This window comes from Pinus tabuliformis, chromosome 2_2, assembly GCF_031772625.1.
Source record: "Pinus tabuliformis cultivar Carrire ecotype Pingquan chromosome 2_2, CPIR1, whole genome shotgun sequence".
NCBI lineage: Eukaryota > Viridiplantae > Streptophyta > Pinopsida > Pinales > Pinaceae > Pinus > Pinus tabuliformis.
This window is the reverse complement of record NC_142300.1, coordinates 16,998,348-17,021,722: the sequence shown is the minus strand read 5'-3', so window position 1 is coordinate 17,021,722 and position 23,375 is coordinate 16,998,348. Positions and strand designations below refer to the sequence as shown.

At 38.7% G+C, this 23,375-nt stretch overlaps 1 protein-coding gene across 1 annotated transcript in view; it reads left to right on the top strand.

The window, feature by feature from the left end:
* LOC149191319 (Cyclophilin-like peptidyl-prolyl cis-trans isomerase family protein) overlaps nt 1–23,375 on the top strand; it is a 247,911-nt gene that overhangs the window by 113,730 nt on the left and 110,806 nt on the right. Inside the window, exon 6 of the mRNA XM_089404169.1 lies at nt 10,446–10,674. Coding sequence (XP_089260295.1) covers nt 10,446–10,674 — 229 coding nt within the window. The remainder of the gene's footprint in view (nt 1–10,445; nt 10,675–23,375) is intronic.

Below are 23,375 nucleotides of genomic sequence, written 5' to 3'. Positions count from 1 at the left end.
TTTCTGAAGTCTGAAATATAACAGTGGCAAAATTTCATGTGGGTTAGCCTAAAATCAGTTCCTAAGTTGTCTAATACATTAAGGAATTAATTTCTTGAGTTGGGCATTCATCATTAGACTTATTTCATGTTTTAATTGCTGGCTGTAATAAGTATATCAGATCTGATATAATTCCGGAAATCACATCATAACAGGCTGAAATTTTTTGATAATTCATGTGGGCAAGTTTGGAAAAATTTCGGTAAATTTTTGGCATAAAGATATCATTGATAGCTCACTGTTTTCATTGTCATATTGCTGCTGTCATAAAGTTTTTCTTACTGCTGTCCTAAAAACTAATTTCTGAAAATTAAGTACTCTATCATGGAATTGTGATAAAATGCATATCTTTTGTTTCATAAATTGAGTATTTTTTGAGCATTTGTTGACATTGATTGCAAATAAGTTTTTGTTCTCTTTGAGCTATAATTGTATCAAAAAAGATTTGAAATAAGCTTGTGGTTTAATTGTAATATTTTTAGGGGTTTATTTTTAAGTCTTCATCCAATAAAGCGAGCATTTTATTTTGGTGATTAAGGGCTTTTGCGACATAAACACTTTTCGTCCTTGAATCTAACTTCATCTCATCTTCTAATCATCTCGTGCATTTGCATATTAAGTTAGTTTTGCATAACTAAAATTTACTTCCAAGCATAAGCTTGGTCGATAGAGAGATAGGTATCCATCCATCTTTGCTTGAGAAGCCTGCTTTTAATAGTACTTAAAACGGTGACCTTGCAGTCGTCAGAGCCACAGCTCTTTGCAGTGCCGGAGGCACCGGGTATGTTAGATTTTCAGAAGAGGTATCGTTAATCATACCTTAGTGTGCTTCACCTTATTTTCTTTTTGCCAATTACTACGAAATCAGGCTCAACACAGAAAGGGTTGAAGGATTCACATTTAAATAGGCATTTAACTAAAATTAACCAAGATTCTTGCATCTTACATTAGTTTTAGGATTTGCATTTCATATAAAATAGTCATTCATCTAAGCAGCAACTGCTAATCGATTACTTGGTCTTAATTTCCCTAGCAAGATCGTTGACTCCATAAGGCACTGGTATCAATCGTTTAAAATCTAATCAAATCCTATAAGACTTGCTAAATCTTAATCAAGTATTTGATCGCTTCACTGTGTCTCCCGAACTGGTTGGTTCCCAATTTGTTCTTCTTCATTCCACTTTTCCATAGGGTCTACCCCCCTTAGCCTGCTGTAGGGAGACAACTTAAACGGAGAGATTGGGGATCAGGATGACAGCCCCCGATCTGAGCCGTTGTCGCGGTGCCCAATGTTTTAAAACTCCGACTCGGACTCGACTCGGTTGAGGGTCGACTCCGACTCGGTATCGACTCGGCCGGCTCGATTTCAATGACTTGGTCGTTGTAAAAAATACATTGAATGTTTATTTTTTATAAAAACACATAATTTTAAAGATTTTCATTCATGTTTCCAAACACACAGCATTAGAATATAGATAGAAGACAACATATGATCAAAGTAGGCTCATGAATATATCCATTATATTAAAATGGCACCCAGTGCACTGTCCAATACATACACGATGATGATATAGAGATCAAAACAAAAACACATAACCAAGGAGGCTAGAAATGGCCTTTACAACAAAAGTCTGTGACCAATACTACTGGCTACTGCTAGAGTTGCCAAAACGGGAGCGACAATGGGAGCGGAAGTGACATTTTTGGAAGCTCTCGGTTTGGGAGCGAAACCCGGAGAAGTTCGACAACCAATGTCACTAACATCAAGGTACATATAGGGATTGGTGCTCTTGATTAAATACGAGTTCCATACCCTAATACATGACAACATTCAATGGAAACATTGCAATCCCCCAATCCTGAAATCCTGAAAAACCGATAAGTCTGCTGAATTTTGAATGAAATCTAAAATTCTACTTTCTCCATATGAAATCCAATGAGGCCGGAACCACTCTCAAACATCCTGAGTCATTTCATGGTAATGTTAAAAATTTAAGTAAAAGTGACAGTGACATTCTCCTTAATCTTCATTTTCATCCTTTTACTTTAAGAATTTAACATTACCATGAATAGCATAGCCTTAGTAGGGCAATATGATCAAATACTAGGGTTTGGGAGAGTGGGGAATGGACTCCAAAGACCAGCAAACTAATTCATAAAACACATTGGAGTCCAAAGCAATTAGCAAACACTTCAAAATTTCATTAAAAAAATGACAAATCGCTGTTTTGATGGGGTTACAGGCCGCTGGTTATGACTCGGCCAAGTCAATACGGAAACGGCCGAGTTGGCTGAGTCATGGCTGACTTGGCCAAACGAACCGTTTCCCCCACCGAGTCACATTTCTGGGCATTGAAACTGATCAACTCGGCCGTTTCCGTTTCGAATCGGCCGAATTTTAAAACTATGGCGGTGCCTAGACATTCTGTGCGACAACACCAAGTACAGAGAATAATGCAGATCAAATAGAAAGTGTATTTCATACTCAAAGAAATTGCCAAAAACAATTTTTTATGCCCTGAAAATTATTATCAAATTATAGAAATGATATATTAATGCATTTGGAACGTTCTAAAATAATATAATTATGTTTGGAAAATATTTTAAACAAATTACATAAATATTTAAATATTATGTATATTATTCTACGGTGAAACAATATATTTATATATTATCTTTAATATTATTTTAAAGACAAATTTTAAAGTGAGAAGGAAATTGAGGCTTTTTATAGCGGATATATTCTTTTTGGCTTTTAAGGGCTCTATGAATTTCTTCAATCTTTCTAAGGTCTATCAAGAATACACACTAACCAATATCTCTTATAAATCTTAGATACACTACCTTGCTAGAAATCTATTGCTCGTGTCACACTTTCAAGTTCCTAAAAAATAGCGTGTGAAAGCATATATTCCATGGTAGAAGATGAACCCCAAAAGGAAAAACCAAGGACGTTCTCTGGTAAATGCACAAGAGACAGAGTCAGAGTACAAGGATCCCTCTTCACGAACAAGACTCGAACTTGAACATGAGCACTGAAGCCGAACCTAAGGGAATGGCGAGTCTTTGATTAAGCAGATCGAGTAGCTAAGTAATCGTGCCATCATTGTTCCTATAGCAATTGGCAGTTAGCGGTCCAATTAATTGAGAAAGGGGTCAAATCCTTCCCCTCGAGTGTAGAGTAATAGAGGGTTTTTTGTAGCCGCTGAGGCCATATGTGTGCTTTGCCCAAGACGTGTGCCAGAGGACTGCAGAGTTGTTTAAAGATATTCTCGTCCAAACTGAAGTGCTTGCCCATACGAGTGATAGAAAATATCCTATAGTGGCGGATTTAGGGAACATTGACATATTAATTGATAGAGGCCGAGGAATCCATCAGCTGAGAAACCCTGCTATCCAAGGGATGATATCCATATAATCGAGATCATGTTTACAACAGGTGTGTAAACTTGTAACAACGTACGGTACCAATGATACAAATCATGCTTTCCCGTTGCAGTAGGTCCATGGAAATTAATCGATGATTAAGCTGGGTTGTAATCTAATTGGGATATTAGTTATGACAGAGATCCTAGTGGAGGTTCCATTCCTATGCTCATAGGGTCAAATTACCATCTTTATCTTGAGCTGAGTTAAGAAAATAATTCTGAAGGGTCCCATACTCTGTATCAAACTCGAAAGCGTCAAGTTGTATGTGGCTGAGTGGAATTGGAGGAGCGGATTTGTAGGAATAGAGGACAAACATAGCAGATTGGGCTAATGAAACAGGTGGCGTGAGTATTATGTTTCTACTGATAATACCTTTAGGTAGTCCCAAATGATTTCTAAATAATAGATTGGTACTTTCCTTGTCTATCATTTCACATCATGTTAATATTACAATTTATTATGAATATGCCTGCTTGCCATGTGTTGGACAAATTGGTCCTAAGAACATTTAAGGGTTAGTATCTTATTTGATAGGACCAACTATAGCGTCCCTAGAATCCCTTGAAAATATTTAAAGGAGACATAACGGTGATGCAGTGGCTTGATTGGTTGGTTCCTTGAGAAGATGGAGTCTATGTAGGGGCTTTTGGCAGAAACCAAGCAGGAAGAACTTTTTCTTGCATGAGACAAGCTTGGTCATTTGTCTCCATCAAACAATGCCCTTCTCAATTGGTTGGAAGAAGTGGCAGAATGTTTACACAAGGTGGATCAGACGCCTTCCCAACTGATGCAAGCAGCTATGGTCCCAACAATGACTCACTTGGGTTAGCACAGGTTACTGAGACACGAGGATAAGGAGGTAAGGCTTGCTGTTGCATGTTGTTTAAATGAGCTTCTAAGGCTTACATCTCCTAACATTTCGTATAAGGAGGATACCATGTGGGAGGTCTTGCAATTGATTGTTGAAAGTTTTGGTGGGTTAGGTGACAGCAGAAGTCTTTCTCTCAACAAAAGGGCTAAGATCCTAGAATTAATGGCAAAGGTGAGATCATGTGTTATCATGCTTGATTTAAATTGCAATGCTATTTGCCTATAAAAGTTTGATCATTTCCTCTATGCCATCTGTAAGGATCATAACACAACTGTCCAGGATCACATGAATGCCATTATGATCGCCACTATTGATGAAAGTGATGTTTCCAGCCTATTGTATCTTTGTTGTTGGCTGTTCTGGAACAAAAACAGGTTACTTCAATAGCTGCTTACAACTTGGTACATGGCGTGGTCAGACAATGTGAAGGGAAGCTGAAACCTCATTTATTTGAGGAGGAGCTGGTAAAAGAAGAGTAAAAGTTTGAGAAGATTTGTGTGGATGCACAGTTCGTGTCATCTACATATATCATCACATAGGAGGATGACAGTAGTAGCATGGGTTGAAGTACTGCTTCATTGGGGTTTTAAAGTGGTAGCCACTGAGAATATATGTCGATAGAGATTAAGAAGGGCCTTTCAGCAATAAAGGAGAAATCCAGGGCACATTATTGGACACAATATTACAGCAAGACAGTGCGCTTAAGGCATTGGGAACTAGGAATGCAAGGACAACTGCTAACCTTGTAGATATTGAGAGACAGTTGGGAATGCTAAGGAGGCAGTGAAAAAAATCCACTCTTGAGTTTTGGAGTGGCCCTCTTCAAACATACACAATCCAGGCTTGCGACACCATGAGTCCACATGAGTAGATTTTTAAGCCGCACATAGATGATTTGAGGACTCATACGACTAGGATGGATGGATGGTATCAAACTTGCAAGTTTCTTTTACATGATGGCAAGCATATCAAGATGCAGGATCAGGAGACAAAACTTTGGCATGCTGGCATCCCAACTATAATCAGAGTAGCACAGCTTTAGCATGGTGGCCTTTTTCAGGGCTTGTTGATGCATAATGGGAGAGATTCTCTGGGGGGCCATCGACTCCAAAGATGTTATAGTTACGATGGACATACCCTATTACAAAAGCCTATGTCAATTGGATTGGAGAGGTTATGAGTTGGTATTCTATAGAATGGGTGACACTTCTAGCCAGGGGTACAACACAACAGGAACCCTAGAATGTTGGGAATGATAGACTCCCTATTTTGCAGTGGGACCCAATTGAGTTATTCCATCATACGACCGAGCTTGATCACCCTATTTGACAGTGGGATCCAGGTGGATCGTCTCGCCATATGGCTAGGTCTAACCAAGCAGGGCAGCACAACTGGGAGGAAGAAGCCGACAAAATGGCAGGAACCCTTTCTGCGGAAGTAGCAACATACTTCCTTGTTGGTTGGATATCACATTCACTGGGGAAATACTCCAAGAGTAGGTTTTCCGGGGAGCATTGGAGGTCAGATCTTTTGCAAGTAGTAGCGGGTTTGGGAAATGAATGCAGTAGCTTGAGAACCCAACTTCTGGATAGCAGATTTCTAGTCTACTCTTATGTCAGATTGGACAGCGGAAGCTTTGGTGAAGTGTGGTTTTGTTAGTAGGCTTACTAAGGGTGCATGACTGTGATGAGGAGATTAGTAGCACTGAGATGATGCAGTGGAAATGCACTGAGGTTTTCAACATACTTGTTTGGGATCCAAGGATTTTACGATGTATAATCTTTTGCGCTGTGGGAAAGAGTTGGCAGGAGGTACTGGGATTGATAGTATCCTATTAATGCATCATGAGTTTAGCAGAGCCTTCTTTAGATTCATTTAGGATCAAGGAATGGGTTCTGGCATACAGGTTTTGGATTCCCTCTTATTGATGTAATAAAATTTCTTCAGATTTGTTTGGGCTCCTGGTACTGAGGTTGGAATTGCTTGGGGTCAAGCAATTTCGGGAAGGGAGGACTGTAATGTCCCTTTTTCCGAGCATTGGGAACAGAGACTAACTCAGTAGCCTAACCATTCCCACAGGCTACAAATTTAAAAAAAGTAATTATGTAATATGAGGGAATTAGTTAATTAAAAAGTGACCAAAGAAAAAGAATATTATAAGTCACCTTATTAAAAGAAGAAAACGACTCATCGTATTGACACATGGTATTTCGATAGTCCATGACTATAAAAAGAGATGAGAGCTCACCCCTTAGGCATATATTTTGGATTACTATCTTGTTATTGAGTTTCTCTCTTGGAGCTTGTCTGGGTGAGAGGCCGTATGAAAGAGGGTTAGTTTCGGTAAAGAGTGATCCACCCTAGATGATCTAGTCAAGGGGCTTCCATATTGAGACCGTATACCCTAGCCACTTAAAAAGGACGGATCAAATCAGATCCACTCACCAGGGCTTAATGTGGAAATTATGAGGAGACTTGAGAGGTCAAACAGATCTTTCACAGGTGCACAATGCTTGAAGAAGCAGGATTTAGGACGTCATTTTCAGTGTTTGCTGCATTCATCTTTGGAGGCCACAGCATCAGCTCATTGTCCAGCCAAGCATGCCATATAGCAGGGTTTATTTACAGATCTGTTCCAGGATCGGGAACTGAAGCATTGGCATATAATCCGATTTCCATTTAATAAAAATAAAGCGGAGTTTTGATAAGTATTATGCTTTGTGTTCACTTTCTGTATGCAAAGCGCCATGGTTTTAGTTGCTTATTTTCTCTGCATACGAAGAAAAACTGTTGTTCTAACTGCTTGACTAAATCCCTTAATCAAAATTTATAGAAGGGTTGATAAAATAGGCATATTCTTAAGAGGGTTATTACAGTGTCCCAAAATACATTGAAATTCACTAAAGGGGATACTACAATATCATACGAAGACACTTTCTGTGCAGAAATAACCTGTAATTTGTTTTGCAAGGGACAGCATAAAACCCACTCAGTCGTAGAGATTGGATGGAACCTAAATATTGGATTTAATGTTTCTAAATGCTAATTAGATCCAATGACATATCTACCATGCTTGTCAAGGCAGGGAAAAAATTCACTACCTGTAAATCCTTGTCAAAATTGTCCTTCTATCTGATTTGCTGAATTGGTAACAGAGGTAAGAATACTGTTAACTTTGCGTTCAGTACTTATATATATGTTGCTAAAAAGGATTTTCTTACAGTATAATCCAATGTTACCAGACTCGGAATCGGCAATAAATCGGCAAGGCAAAAAGAGCGATGAGTTTTAATTGGATCGGGGAAAAATCGGTGAATTCAATAAATTAAGATATACACATATTGAATTAAAAGAAGAAAAATCATTGATATTCAATAAAGCCATGTCCAAACAATGCATAATATCAATAGATGTCCAAGATATCATGAATGAATAAGTATCTCATATATGTTATGAGTCCAAACATGATCCAAAGTACTGGGTCTTGACTCCTAACCTGTGACTACATAGAACCAGAAGCATCTACTTCTAAAATTTTATAAAATACTGCATACTAATCAGTGAAAAAGCAGTAACTGAAATCTCTTGATTGCTGCTAAAATGATACGATAATGGTTTGCTACTGAAATCTCTGACCAAGCACATGCTGAAGCTATAATGGAGCACACTGCACACTACGCCTCTATTACACTACGACTCTATTACGTGGAGTAAATTGAAACTGAAACCATGCCTCTATTACCTTCTTGACGTATGAGTTGTAGGCCTGAGCAGTGAGAAGTCAATTACGGACTGACTTTTAATTTTTAACCTAACTAAACTACGCAACGAAAAATGCAGGAACCCTAAAAGTTAAAACCCGTGCTCATCGAGTTGAGGGTTGAAAATCAACTCAAGTTGCTTAAATCACAATTAATCGGTGTCGCAAGTCAAACTCGCGTTGACCATGAGTCAAACTCGGTCAATGCGAGTTTGACTCGCCCATAGTTGAATTGGATCGTTTGAGGGAAGAGCAGAGTTTGACTTGTGATTAATCGCGAGTGATCGGAGATTCATGTTTCACTGGTATAATCCCATTCATCTAGCTATGATATAGAGCCTATTATCTAAATTGATATGGTCATGAATTTATATCAAAACTTGACTTTAGTTGAAAGACTTCAAAGCCTAGGTGAACAAGCTAAGCACTATGATCTAGCTAAAATGTTTCATAATTCAAGATTTGTTTACAGGCATTGGTTGTTAATTGCTGCTGTGTTTTTTGTCTCCTTTCAAGAGGGGAGGTTTTTTTTTTTCCTATCTCGATGTAATACACATCCTAGGGAAACCCTCTAGGCACTTTGCCTCATTTCGAGGATGGTACCCTGGCCAGTTGCAGTTTTGGCAACCTAACCCGGCTGGGACATCGAGTGAGGCCCAATAATATCCATAGAAGCAGCTAGCCTGGGGACTTGACCATGTGACCTCCTGCTTGTAATTAACAGCCCTCAACCAGTCAAGCTAACCCTCTGGGCTTAAGAGGGGAGACTATTCAAGTTGACACTTCCATTCTTTTTTTAAGAGGGCAGGTTACACAAATTGACACTCACGTAATAGAAGTTCACGTATGTTGTGCAAAGTTTCTTGTTTTATTATTTGATTGTTTATATCATAAACATGCATTCCATTGAGAATATGGAGCTCCTTAGATTTCATTGGTTTGTGGTATCATTATTTTTTTTGGAGTTCACTAAACTTAAATAGCTGGTGTAGAAATTCATGGTGTAACATCATATAATTGAGAATTTTCGTGAGATGAGATTATCACCACTTTTCAGTGTTTCACATTTTTGAATTTACTGAATATGGATGTTCTGTGTAGGAGCCGGCCTGTCACGTCTTAATGGATTGATGGAGACCATGTGGCATCCTAGCAGACAGATTCTTGATCTATTATTTCTTTTGACTGGCTTCTTTTTATCCTGATTTACCAAGTTCGTCCTTTCCCAATCTGGGTTATAACAATTAATCTAGTCAGCTTGCAGCATTCAAATAGGAGTTGATTGGCTCATAACGCACAAGTGGGGGGTATCGGTTCCCTCTTAGTCACCCAAGACTTGTACCTGGCCCCAAATCTAAACACAATTACAAGCAACAAAACATTTTCTGCCAGACGAGGAGACATGAACCCCGGTGGGGGCATTAGCAGCAGCCTGCTTTCACCTATCAAGCAAGTTGCAGTTGGCATTCCATTTATTGTTCATCTCTAACAACAGAAGAAACAAATTTTACTGGGTAACTTTTTGTTGAAAACATGGAATACACTGCAAAGTACCAAAGGTTTCCAGTTTCCTGTTGTTTAAGTGTGGGTTTCTCGTATATTTTTGATTCTAGTTTTTTACTTTTGGCCCCATCTTTTGCTCGATGTATAAGGTTTTGGTGTCCTGGAAATATTGAATCTTCTTTTTGCAATTGAATCTGTCTAAAGTTTAGAGTCTTTTATGACCACCCCTTTTTGTATATTTCCTCTATTGGGTTCTGATTTCATGATGTTCTTTGATTAATTGGGTCATGTGGCTGTCAATGCGATGGAGGTATTCTCTGGATATATTTTTGGCTAGAAGCTATAACTTCATGAATCGTGAAGTATATTCCTCATAGTAGATTCATCAAGCCTACCTCTTAAGATACAACTGGGCATGCCTCCTTGACTATTCAAATTATAAGTCGATGATTGGCATGCCTTCTTGACTATTCAAATTATAAGTCAGTGATAGGCATGCCTCCTTGACTACTCAAATAAGTCAATGATAGGCATTCCTCCCCGACTCTCTGTCTTACACATTATGCATCATGTGAAGCTTTATGTTCTTATCTACAAATAAGTATATATTTGTTAAATTCCTGTTTTTTGCCCATCGTGAGGTACTCATTGTCGCGAGACATAGGACTATAATCCTGATTTAAAATGAACAGTTCTTTTGAATTTTCATCCCCTCTTGTTTCAATATATTGTCACCTTTTGACGCTCACATGCCTTGACTATCATTAGAGAATTACTTTTATGTGCATGATGAATTGTATCGGCGAATGTATTAAATAGTCTAAAATTTATAATGCATTGCAGGATCCTTTAGAGTCAAAAAGGAAGAAGGAAATACAATCATCTGTGAGAGAAGCACTCACTGTTAAGAAGAATTCTGCTTTAAATGAGGAGGATGGGAAAGCATTATCTGATACAAATGACTGGAGTGATGAGGATGAGGCAGGATTTGATGCAAGGATGAGACAGCATATTCTTAAAAAAAGGAAACATTTGGGTGATTTGAAGAATGAATTTCAAGATAGAGTAAAAGGTATGTTAAAAGAGATCTCAATTGATGTTTAATTTCCCCGGTGCACATTTTGGTTTTTCAGAATTACAGCATGCTAAGACTTTGCATGGTGCATTCCAAAACATCAGCTTCTGCGTGAGAGCAGCATGATTGCAGGCCAGTGGCCATCTTTCTTTATGTATCAATCTGTGGCATGAGAAAATTGAAAGCACACAATTTTTCCACTATATAAAACTTGATTTATTAAGCTAACTCCTAAGAGCTTTAAATTAAAATTATATTCTAGTATCAGAGATGCCTTAAATTACTTGGAATGAAAGTTACAGAGCTTTCTGGAGACTAATTCTGGTATTGCATGAGCTTATTGCCACAGTTATTGTAAGCTTTAGTTTGAAGCATAGATTTATAAACCGGAACTAGGTTTTGAACAGGGCCACCTACCAAACTGGGGTTCGAACTGGAACTGGATCGAACTGGATTTAATAAATTGGATTTGAAACAAATACATACAAAATATTTTTTAACGAGAAAAAATATTTTTAAGATTTCAAACCATGATTCCAAACCATTAGAGACAAAATATGCAAAGTTTGCTCATCTATATACCATGTAAGGGTGCATATACCAGAATGGCAATGAGTGCAATACATATCATCAACAAAATACATAATCAATGAAGCTCCCAATGGCCTCTAAAGAGTCCAAAAACAATGTTACAACTCAAGTTACTAGGGCACTGACCTACTACATAGTACAAATCACTGATCAGCATGATCACTCATCAGCACTGATAGACATGGGATCATGAGCAGGAACTAAACATCATTTGGCTTAGAGTTTGAGGACTCCTTAGACTCCGCTCCAACCTTAGTAGTAGTACTAGCCATAGTTTTAAAAACCGTTTTGAAAAACCGGTAACCGGTCAAACCGGCTGGTTAGCTAGCTGGCCGGTCGGAACCGGCCTAAAAACCCTGTTTAACCCATCACTTGCCCGATTTTTTGACCTAACCGGTAAAAACCGGCCGGTTTAGGACGGAACCGGCTGGTTTATGGCATGCCCATCGAATGTTGGAAAAAGGCGTGGCTGGTTTGTGGTTTAGGGGTTTTGGGGGGGAGGTAAAGGTATTTTCCCTCCAAAAACACCCTCTTCAAGATATAAGAGACCCCTCTCACTCTCATTTGTCTCACACAACTGATTTGGAGTGTTTGTGAGTGTTTGTGAGCTTTGAGAGTGTGGAGTTTTTGCTGAAGTAGTCATCTTGGAGTTGGAGTTGGAGCTATTTTGGAGATAGTGTGTAGCTGTCAGTGGAGTTGCCATCTTCAAGAGGAGGCTAAGGGAGCTAGTTTGCATTTCCAGGTAAGGATTTGCACTTGATAATTCCTCATTTGAGTCTGCTGTCCATGAATTTTTTTTTTGTGTTATAAACTTCTCACTTCTATGATCTACCATCCAGGGAGTCATCATGCCTCCAAAAGCCGAAGATACTGCATGGGCTCATTGTGATATGATTGATGGCAAAATGATCTGCAAATATTGCCAAAAATCCATTCAAGGAGGGGGTATTAACAGGTTCAAGCAACACTTGGCTGGGATAGGAGGCCATGTAAAGCCATGTGGAGCACCAAATGAAATAATAGGGCATATTAGGGCAGAATACCTTCAGAAGTTTGAGACTCAAGTCACTGAACCAATAGAGAAGTTTATGGCTACACAGTTTGGGAGTCGAGACTCAACCAACTGAGTTTGATCATGATGACTGAGACTCATGAGAAGTTTCAACTTCAAGTGATAATGTTGATCACTATTATAGTATTACTATTATCATATATGTAGAGTCTAGACTGAAGTCTTGTAGTAGGCCACTGGCCCCATAGTTTGTAGGCTTTATTTTTGCACTCTAGTGGCCATTTAGAGCCTCATTGCTTATGTATTTTGTTGATGATATGTATTGCACTCGGTGCCATTTTGATATATTCACCTTTAAGGCTTTACATGGTATATCAATGAGCAATCTTTGCATATTTTGTCTCTATTGGCTTGGAATCATGGTTTTAAATCTTAAAAATAGTTTTTTTCATTAAAAAATAATTATTTAATGTATTTTTCTAAAACCGGTTCGTTTAGACCAAACCAGTCCCAGTTAGACCGGTTCCGGTCGGTAAACCGGTTCATTAGGTGGACCGGTCCGGTCACCGGTTCCGGTTTTAAAAACTATGGTACTAGCTAGTAGCAACTACACTAGGCCTAGCAGAATTAGAAGCACAAGTTAGCCAAGTTGCATGACTAGTGCTTCCCTCACCATGTGACATGCTTGGTGCTTTGCTTCCTTCAACTCCTGGTTTGACTACCAGATCTGCATTGGGATCAACCCCCACCCGCCCTATCCCCAACTCTAGGGAATCATTATCAACATTAGGATCAAACGTAGCTTGTTGAGTATCCAATACCCATTTTGAAGTTGGATCAATATCATCCAACACAATGGGATTTGTATTTGGTCTTTTGTTCAACAATTGGTTGCGCCTAATGTTGCACGAAACGCCCCCCTGGATCCAAATCGGGATCCGCTTCACGTACGGATCTGTGGGGGATCTATCGCCGGATCCGCGTTTTAGAAATCCAGAACTGCAGGTTGGGCCAACAAACACGGTTCTTGGAATTTCGGAACCGTGCTGGACTGATCCGTGGATCCGACGATGGATTTGATGCCCGACGGGCAGTTCTGCGGTGGCTGACCCAAAAAACTAATTTTTATATTTTTTTTCCATAACTTGAGTTGGGGGTGGGTTTAGGTTGAGTTAGGGAAATGATAAATGGGGATAAAGCTCATTTCCCCTTCTCATTTCCTCACTCTTGTATTTTTGGAGAGCTTGGAGAAGAGAGGAGAAGAGAGGTTGGAGAAGAGAGGCTTGAGGACAGTTTGGAGGAGTGAATGAGGAGGAGCTAGGAGAAATGGAGGAGGAGCTTGGAGGAGTAAAGAAGGGCTTCCATCTACAAGAGCTAAAGAGGTAAGTGCAAACCCCAAACTCCCTCATTTTTTTGTCATTGTTGTTTATATTTTTTCTCCTCCCTCTCCTATTCTTTCCCATTCTTTCTTCTTGCTCATTTCATTGCAGGTTGTCCATCTATATTCATATTCCAAAATGGTGTTCTTTTGGCTTCTATGTATCATTCCACTTTTGGTTTTCATGATGGCAAGGGGGAGTAGGAATAGAAGAGAAGAAGAACAACATGATAGTGGTCCCTATATGAGTGACCTAATGTATGATGAGGAGGAATGGTTTGAAGAGGAAGGGGATGAAGAGAACACTAAAATGCTAGAGGGGAAAGCTGCATTGACACCCTTGTGGAATTTTGTGACCAAACTTGAAGGGGGAAAAGGTGGTGGAAGCTACAAGTTTTTGTGCCCTCATGGTTGTCATGGAGGAAAACCATATAGTGGTTCATATACTCGTGTGAGGAGGCATCTTTGTGGGGTGTTGGACAATGATGACAAAAAGGGTGTCGTGGGGATAACAATTTTCCCAAAGGTTTCAGCTGAACAAAGAAGAAAATACATCCAAATAAAGGAGGCTACACAAAACTCATTCTGAATCAAGTACAACCTCTAGATTTGGTAGGTCATCTCCTCATGGTACTTCTGCAACCTCTGGAAGTAGAAGAATAATAGAGCATTTCCTGAATGTTGTTGGGAGGGATGATGTGGATGGAAAGATAGTTCGGTTTCTTTGTGCTTGCAGTGTACCATTCAATGTGCTTCGCTCTCCCTATTGGCATCATATGGTTAAGGCCATCAATTAAGCCCCAAAGGATACAAGAGCCCCAACTATGAGAAAGCTAGAACAATGTTATTAGAAAGAGAAAAAGAAAAGGTTGAAAGAGCTTTGCCATGTTTTACAAATGAGTGGGTGGATTGTGGGTATCCATTGTATTAGATGGGTGGAAAAATGTTAGAAACCAACATTTGATAAATGTTCTTGGTGTTTCTACTAGTGGTGCAGTGTTTATTACATGTCATGACTCCTCCTCCTTCAGTGCAACTTCCCAAAACATTGCAAATCTCCTTTTGCAATCAATCAAAGATGTTGGTCCTAATAATGCGGTTCAAGTGATCACTGTTATGCAACAAATTGTTGGGCAACAGGAAAAATTATTGAGCAACTCATCCACACATCTTTTGGTTCGGGTGCTTGGTGCACACATTGAACCTTTTGATGCTTGATATTGTGAAGCATAAAGAATGTGGATGGATTAATGAGCTTTACAAGAGAGGGAAGCAACTCATTAAATTTATCACAGGGTATACAAGGGTAAATTAATTTTATGGAACTTACTCCAAGTTGCAGTTACTTAAACTTGCAAAAACAAGATTTGCAAGTTATTACCTCACATTTAGGCGACTAGTGAAGGTGAGACAAGCTTTAACTAATATGTCTACCTTTGAATCATGGGAAGACATTAACACTGATAGAGATGGTGCTAATGTAGCCAAGGACACTATTCTTGACAATTACTTTTGGTCACAGATTAAATATGTTTTCTAATTCACCAAAACAATTTATTACATGATCAAGTTTGTAGATTTAGATAGGTCAATAATTGTGGAGGTGTATGAACAAATGGATAACATGTTGGGGAAAATTAAAGACATTGTTGAGCCTAGAGATAAAACCTTGTACAATTATATTCGTGAAGAGGTGGAAAAATGATGGGATATGCTAAACATTCCATTGCATGCCTTAGCATATGTTCCGACTCCTAAATACTATCATCCATCATGGCTTTCAACACCAACACCTAAGGGGGGGGGGGTGCAAGAGAAAACCACACCTAGATCCAAAGGTTCTAAATGGTTATATGAAAGCATTGGATAAATTAGTCCCTGATGAGGAGTCTCCCATGCTACGGAAACATATGAGTAACTATATGCTTAGCACTGGTCCATTTGGGAGCATGCATGCAATTAGAGATCGAGAGCTTTTATCTTCTCTTGAGTGGTGAAACATGCATGGAGGTGCTACTCCACTTCTACAAACTTTGGCATTGCGGGTGCTATCAAAGGTGGTAAACACTTCTGCAGAGAGGTGTTGGAGCTCTTATTCTTTCATCCACAGTGTTAAAAGGAACAGGTTGAGTTTAGACTGGGCAAAGGGCTTGGTTTATGTTCACTACAACTTGCGATTGTTGTCCCATTACTATGATGATGAAAAGACTAATTAAGACCTTAAGGTTTGGGACAAAAATCCTCAGGGGCCCAATTTGTAGGATGGAGTGTTGCGATTAGAGCAATTGGAGGTTGCTCTTATCTAGAATGATGATGATCAAGTTGAGATGCCACCCCCATTCGGTCCCATGGTTCCTAGGTTCGATGCTTCAACACCAACAACATGGGCGTCATCTTCATCAGTTCCACTGCCACAACTTCAAGAGCCACCGTCTTCACCATCTTCTTCATTGCCACCACGTGGAGGCTTATGTTCTGTTCATGGTGGAAGGAGGAGAGGTTAGTAGATATATTCACAGTTTACTACTTTTGTCATAGATTAGACTTGTAGTCTTGTTGTTGTTGAGAAATCTAGGGCATTCAATGTTTAACAATTTCTTTGCTCGATAATTGCTTGTGAAATGCTTGATCTTCTTTTACTTATGATCTTTCACTTTGTTAGATTATTAGCGTGTTCTTTTCATCAAGACAATTATAAAAATAAAGACAAGTGACACAAAATCTAGGCTTCTCCGGCCAGGGCCAAAACCTCTCACCCCTCTAGGGAGGAAAACCCGATAAAATTCTTCTTCTAGATCTTCAATTGATAAGTACCAAGACCATGACACTGACCCTTGACTCTAGTATCCTCTTTCAAGAACCTTGTCTCCAACCTAGTCTTCCTTGTCCTTCCTTCTCTTGCTCCTAGAGAAACTCAGTCTCTACTTCTATGTTGCACCTTCGCAATTGCCTTCGATCTCTATCTCTTCTAGAGAAACTCGGTCTCTACAAAGGATTCCTTCCTTCACTATCCCAGAAGAAACCTATTCACTGCCTCCCAGAAGATTCCTTTTTCGTTGCGCTAAAAGATACTGCTGCCCCAAAAGAATCTACTTAACTGTCCCAAAAGAATCTGCTGCCCTAGAAGAATCTACTTCGTTGCTCCAGAAGATTCTGCTTCGATTTACCTAGAAGATTTTCCCTTTGATACCCTAGAAGAGTGTCCTTTTACCTTAGAGAAAACCCTTTCTTACTGCCTCCTTTTTCACACTTCTTTCTGCACTTCTTCGCTGGAATTGAGTTTGAACTTAATGCTTAGAATGGAGGACGAGTTCCCCTACTTATACCCCTCTTCTCTGGGTCTTTAGGCCGACTTGTTCTGACAACTTCTTTAATGTTTGTAGGCCGACTTGAAGAGGTTTGGTGACAAGTTCTTTGGAGGATAATTTACATAGACAAGATGACTTTCACATAGTGTAACATGACGTCACTGTTATGTGACAATGACTCTTATATTTTATGACTAGATGACAAATAAATCCTAAAGACTCTCAATGGGAGTCTTGACTCAAAAACAAAATCCTTGCTCATGAAACCCATGAAGCAAGTCAATATAATAATTTTCATTTTTCTTATTTACATCTCTTTACATAAAATCATAATTACATGTCATTATGAAGACCAAACCTAGTTACAACTTTCAACACTCCCTCTTAACTAGGGAGGCATTCATAATGGTACCTTGGGCTTTCTCAATTTGGAGAATTTCTCTTAAGAAGAATTCGGATTTGTAACTCATTTGTATAACATCATACCATAGCAAGGCCTTGACTAACAACTCTATCCATAGAGCAAAATGTTGGCGAGACGAATAATTTATAGACATCCTCATCATTGTCTCTCTCAGAACATACCCCACCCGGGTTCTCTCAGGATATGCTCCATTAGGACTATTCCTTTCTTGGACTCCCCAGTGCCCAAAAGAATATCTGTCCTCCACAACTACTCTTCCATGGGATTCTCTAACTCATCCCATTAGAGCATCGAATGCCAAATTATCACACAATCCTCCATTCTGTCTTCTCAGGTGAAGCGCTTAACTACATGTCTATCGCTCCTTCCTATACCAGGACATTTTATTACTTTGATGTACCCATTCCTATCACAGAGGAATGTACCTAAGCTTAAGGCTTAGAAATTTCCGAGTTTCTTCCAAGTAAGAAACTTCTTCTAAGGCTCCCTCTTAACCAAAGACCTATAGAACACTTATGAAGAGCTCCTTTCTCCAATGTCATGAATTTATTTTAAGGAGTCTTCAACTTTTGGGAACTTCTGTATATAGGGCACAAATCATCCATCACTTTTGTCCATGAGTTAGAGATGTCCCTAACTCATCAGAAAGTGATGCATCAGGTTTTTCATCTAGCTTTGCTTCACGTCATTTTGCTTTCATGCCATATTTCTGGAAGAACATTACATCCTTCCATATGGTCTGCTTGGAAGTCATTCACAAATCTTCCCTTTTTCAATTCTACATAAGCCCAACCAGAGGTTAGTTCAATGTACATTTCAAATTAGAATTACCTTTGTGATGATCTTTTACCATGACATCTTCCTGTAAGTATCGACATCCTGCATGCAGATTGACACATCTCCCACAGATGTTTAGTGTCAAGGGTCTCTATCTTTTTCCGACTTCTTCCGGGAGATATTCTAGTCAAATCTTCTTGGACTTTGAATGCCTTCTATCATCGTTGTATATTATCACGATCTCTTCCTTTCTTTTCACACACTTCATTCCTAGAAGCTTCCAATCTTGATTGTAGTTAGCTTCCTTATGTTGCATATATTATGTTGATTTCATCTAGTGTGACTTATGCTCTTTTGCAATACCTAGGAGGAGGAGATCCTTTCTTCTCTAGATCATATTGTAACCATATGATATGTGAATATACCTCATTTTTCTTCAGTCATCTAGACTTCTTGTTGTAGCTTCATCCGAAAGGACTTTATCATTCATAAATGCTTTCCTTGTTGTGTCATCATATTATTCCTTGAATCCCACAAGTTGGAATTCGTTAATGAATTTTTTTTTCTTCCTTTCTCTATCAGTGAGTCCTTCAGAGAAACTTGAGGATATTTTATGTCCTCATTCGATAAATGTTTGATGATGATCCTAGTCGATGATGATCTTTTTGCTTCTTATAAATACTCACGAGGTTTTCTAAGAGCTTCCTAATTAGTAGGATTTGGACCAGACATACTTTCTTCCTATGTCACGAGCTCTTTCTTCTAATGTTTCTATGCTATTTTTCTAATGAGATGCATCCTATCTAATTTTAAACTGCATCAAGACCATAATTTACAAGTGAAAAGTACCTTCTTGAGAAGAAGATCATCTCAGTCATAGTAGAGATCTTTTACTTCTTCATTCTTAGGCTTCTTGGACTCAAGTTCTTGCACTTCTTCAGTAATGTGTGCTCCTTCTCTATTCCTCTTGTCCTTACCACGATTAGGACAATCTCTTTTGTAGTGTCCAAGTTCCTAACATCTGAAGCACCTTATCTTATCCATGTTCTTTTTCCTTGAGGGACCAAACTTTCCAAATTTTCCCTTTCTTCTTGTCATTGTAGCATATGCTTGATTCTGTTCAACATTTGCTTTTAGTTTGGTTTCTTCGATCTTACATAGTGACCATAAATCTTGAAATGGAGTAGTTTCTTTCTTCCCATATAAGCTTGAAGTGAAGCTGCCCATTCTTCTGGTAGTGCATTTAGTACCACTATGGTCATCTCTCTGTTAGACATAACTTCTCCTAGTTCTTATAGTTGATCTCGAATTTCTGATATCCTCATGAAGTATGAGGCTATTCCATTTTCCTTGGATATCTTTAGCTTGTAGAGTTCTTGCCTTAAGGAGATTACTTCTCCTGCGATACTTATAGAAAATAACTCTACTAGTTTGTCATATATAGCTTTTGCAGTTTCTTATTTTGATACATATGGAATTAGAGAGTCTTTTATAGATTCTATAAGAATCCTTTGAGCTCTCACTTCTCCCTTCATGTATTTAGCATGAGCTTGAGTATCCTCTTTTGGAGGTTGGGTTATTGATCCCTTAATGTGAACCATGACCTCATTTTCAATAAGATTGAGGTCAGTCCTTTTCTTCCATGCAAGGAAGTTTACAGCCCCAACTAGTTTATTGCTTTCCTTGCAAAAAGATACTTTGATATTATCGGATATAGTCATGGACTTACTTGTCAAATTGCTGCTTGCTTCCTCCTCCTTGATGTTGATGGATGACCCTTTTGAGAGAGAGCTTGATTTATGATCCTTTGATGATCTGAAGTGCTTCTAGGGTTTTACTTTTTCTTCCTGCTTCCTTCTTATGATGTAGGTCTTGGACTTGTTGATAACCTTTGACTTGCTTTGATTCCCCTTTTGAAGTTTGATTTGTATGTCAGCTTGCTTTGTCTTCCCTTTCTTGTCTTCAACACCTTAGCTCTGATACCATGTTGAGAAATCTAGGGCATTCAATGTTAACAATTTCTCTACTTGATAATTGCTTGTGATATGCTTGAACTTCTTTTACTTATGATCTTTCACTTTGTTAGCTTATTAGTGTGTTCTTTCCATCAAGACAATTATCAAAATAAAGACAAGTGACACAAAATATAGGCTTCTCCAGCCACGACCAAAACCTCTCACCTCTAGAGAGGAAAACCCGATAAAATTCTTCTTCTAGATCTTCAATTGATAAGTACCAAGACCATGACACTGACCCTTGACTCGAGTATCCTCTTTCAAGAACCTTGTCACAAACCTAGTCTTCCTTATCCTTCCTTCTCTTGCTCCTTCTAGAGAAACTCAGTCTCTACTTCTTATGCTGCACCTTCGTAATTGCCCTAGAAAATCTCGGTCTCTAGGTCTTCTAGAGAAACTCTATCTCTACTGAGGATTCCTTCCTTCGCTATCCAAGAAGAAACCTATTCACTGCCTCCCAAAAGATTCCTTCTTCGTTGCCCTGGAAGAATATACTTCGCTGTCCCAGAAGAATATACTGCCCTAGAAGAATCTACTTCATTGCTCCAGAAGATTTTGCTTCAATTTACCCAGAAGATTCTTCCTTTGATACCCTAGAAGAGTGTCCTTTTACCTTAGAGAAAACCCTTTCTTACTGCCTCCTTTTTTGCACTTCTTCGCTAGAATTGAGTTCGAACTTGATGCTTAGAATGGAAGCCGAGTTCCCCTACTTATATCCCTCTTCTTTGGGTCTTTAGGCCGACTTGACAGCTAGATGTAGGCTGACTTGTTATGGCAATTTCATTGATGTTTGTAGGCCGACTTGAAGAGGTTTGGTGACAAGTTCTTTGGAGGATACTTTACATAGATAAGATGACTTTTTACATAGTGTAACATGACTTCATTTACATGACAATGCCTCTTATATTTTATGACTAGATGACAAATAAATCCTAAAGACTCTCAATGGGAGTCTTGACTCAAAAACAAAATCCTTGCTCATGAAACCCATGAAGCAAGTCAATGTAATAATTTTCATTTTTCTTATACTTGGTTTGGTAGCGTCAATGATTTAAGATTCTATCCTAGATGCCCGTATCGTGGAAAAACAACAACTCCCACCAATATGCTACAAAGACAAAGACTAAAGTTATTTCAGTGTTCAATAATTTAGATGGAAAGTTCGGTTAAAAAAACAAGTATTTACAGTTTGAATTTTAAACAATTGAACTTAAAAAGAAATGGAATTGCTTACCCAATTGATCCAATCTCTTGCAATGCTTTCCATGTTTTTTCCAAATGTACCTGTGGCCCTTGAGAAAGTACTAATCTATCATTGTATTTCCAATTGCTCAGATTGCTTAGGATTATGCACTCCAAGCACTCTTACAATAATATTCAAAATTTTTGTATGTTGATTGTTGTACGTGCACATGCGACTTGCACATGTTATTCGGGACACTTGTGGAGCTACACAACCTCAACTGCATCCACCTCTCACACATGTGAATCAACCCTACTACTTCTACTGTACAATTGCTTCGGGGTTGATTCCTTGCTACACAAATTCTCTTGCTATTTTTCTCCAATACTTGGATGAAAATCATTTTTTACCTAGTCATTGAGATCTCTTTCTCTGTAGTGTTGATTGCCTGTCTTCCCCCTTCACCTAGCTTTCTTTTTTATAAGTTTGAGTTATTGACAGAATCCACAACCCTAATCTCCAATGTGATTGACAGTTGAGATTAGATCTCAAGATCACTTGAGATCAATGATTGAGAGTCATCTAATTCACTAATGCAAATAATCTTTGCATTTCATTACATTAACTCACTTTTTCTCATAAAAATAAATTATTTTAGTACTTAGTGTAATTGCTAAGTTTAAATGACCATTGATGACCTCTGCACGTCTAGACAAACATCAACATCTTCAACTCATGTGCTCCACTTGGGATGTAAATATGAATTTTTAAATGCAAAAACTCCACTCCTTGGCTATAAATAGCATGAAATTGTAGCAAGTCAACAAAGTCAAACTAGACGGTGGGAACTTCTCTTGTTAATTTTCCTGTGAACCTAGCGCTTGCAAATCCATTGATTGTGCAGATTATAGTTCTACTGAATGAATGCACAACTAGGTTCTCACTGTTAATTATCAGGAAGCGAAAACATAACCAATCTCACAAAAATGACAACAGTTTTTGCCCAATCAAATCTGTTCTTCATTAAAATTATATAGAATCTACTTGGGCTCCCATCCAAGGATAATGGCCCAACTGAGGAATTTACATGGACAATGAATAAATCTAATCCAACTGATCAAGCCCTCCTTCGCTGATCTGGATCTCCTTGATGCTCCCCCTTTCTCGAACCCAACACACTAGAATGGAAGTCCTTTTCCACTCACCATCGAAATGCCTCTCTCAATGTCTTCTGCTGATGTGTCTTCTCCCTCTCCTTAGCCTTGCTTTTATAACTTTACATTGAGCTAAATCCTTAACCCTAATCTCTAAAGTGATTGATGACCGAGATTAGATCTCGCTTCCCTTGAGATCAATGTCTAAGATTAAAACATAATTACCAAAGTAAATAGTTTACTTTTCTTAATGTTTCTTTAGCTCAATTAGCCAACATAATAATTATGTGCTTTTCTCAAGTTAAAACCTAGGTTAAGTTACAAAAGCAACTCGCTCACACTAGAGAAAGTGTCGAAGGAGATCTTGGGCGACTTCTGCACGCCTAGACACCTAGGCCTATCCAGAAGCACCTGCCTGAGCTATAAACATCAACATCTTTTACGGGGTATCAATAACAATCCACAACCAATGGCAAAGCATATGCAAACTCCTCAACTTAACCAATCCATCTCTTGATAAAATAATAACATAATGTAGTCCAAGGCTCACTCCAAGCATAGCCTCCATGCCTCACTCAAGCATCCTTCAAAATCTTTATGTAAATTAAATAGATGGGGGAAGAACTGTGAAAAATTGAAAGCTGGAAGTCCGAATTGGAAACTAGCGAAACATAACACAGGGTGTTCTGGAACACTAATCTCTAGATAACCTTGAAGCTTTTACATTGCAACTATTGAACAATATTTGGCTAGAATAAAGCTCTCCTCTCCATTGTATGAATGCATTAAATGACTTACTAAGCCGTCCAAATGATTTTGGCCAAATATAAATCCTATGTTCTGATTGGGATGAGGT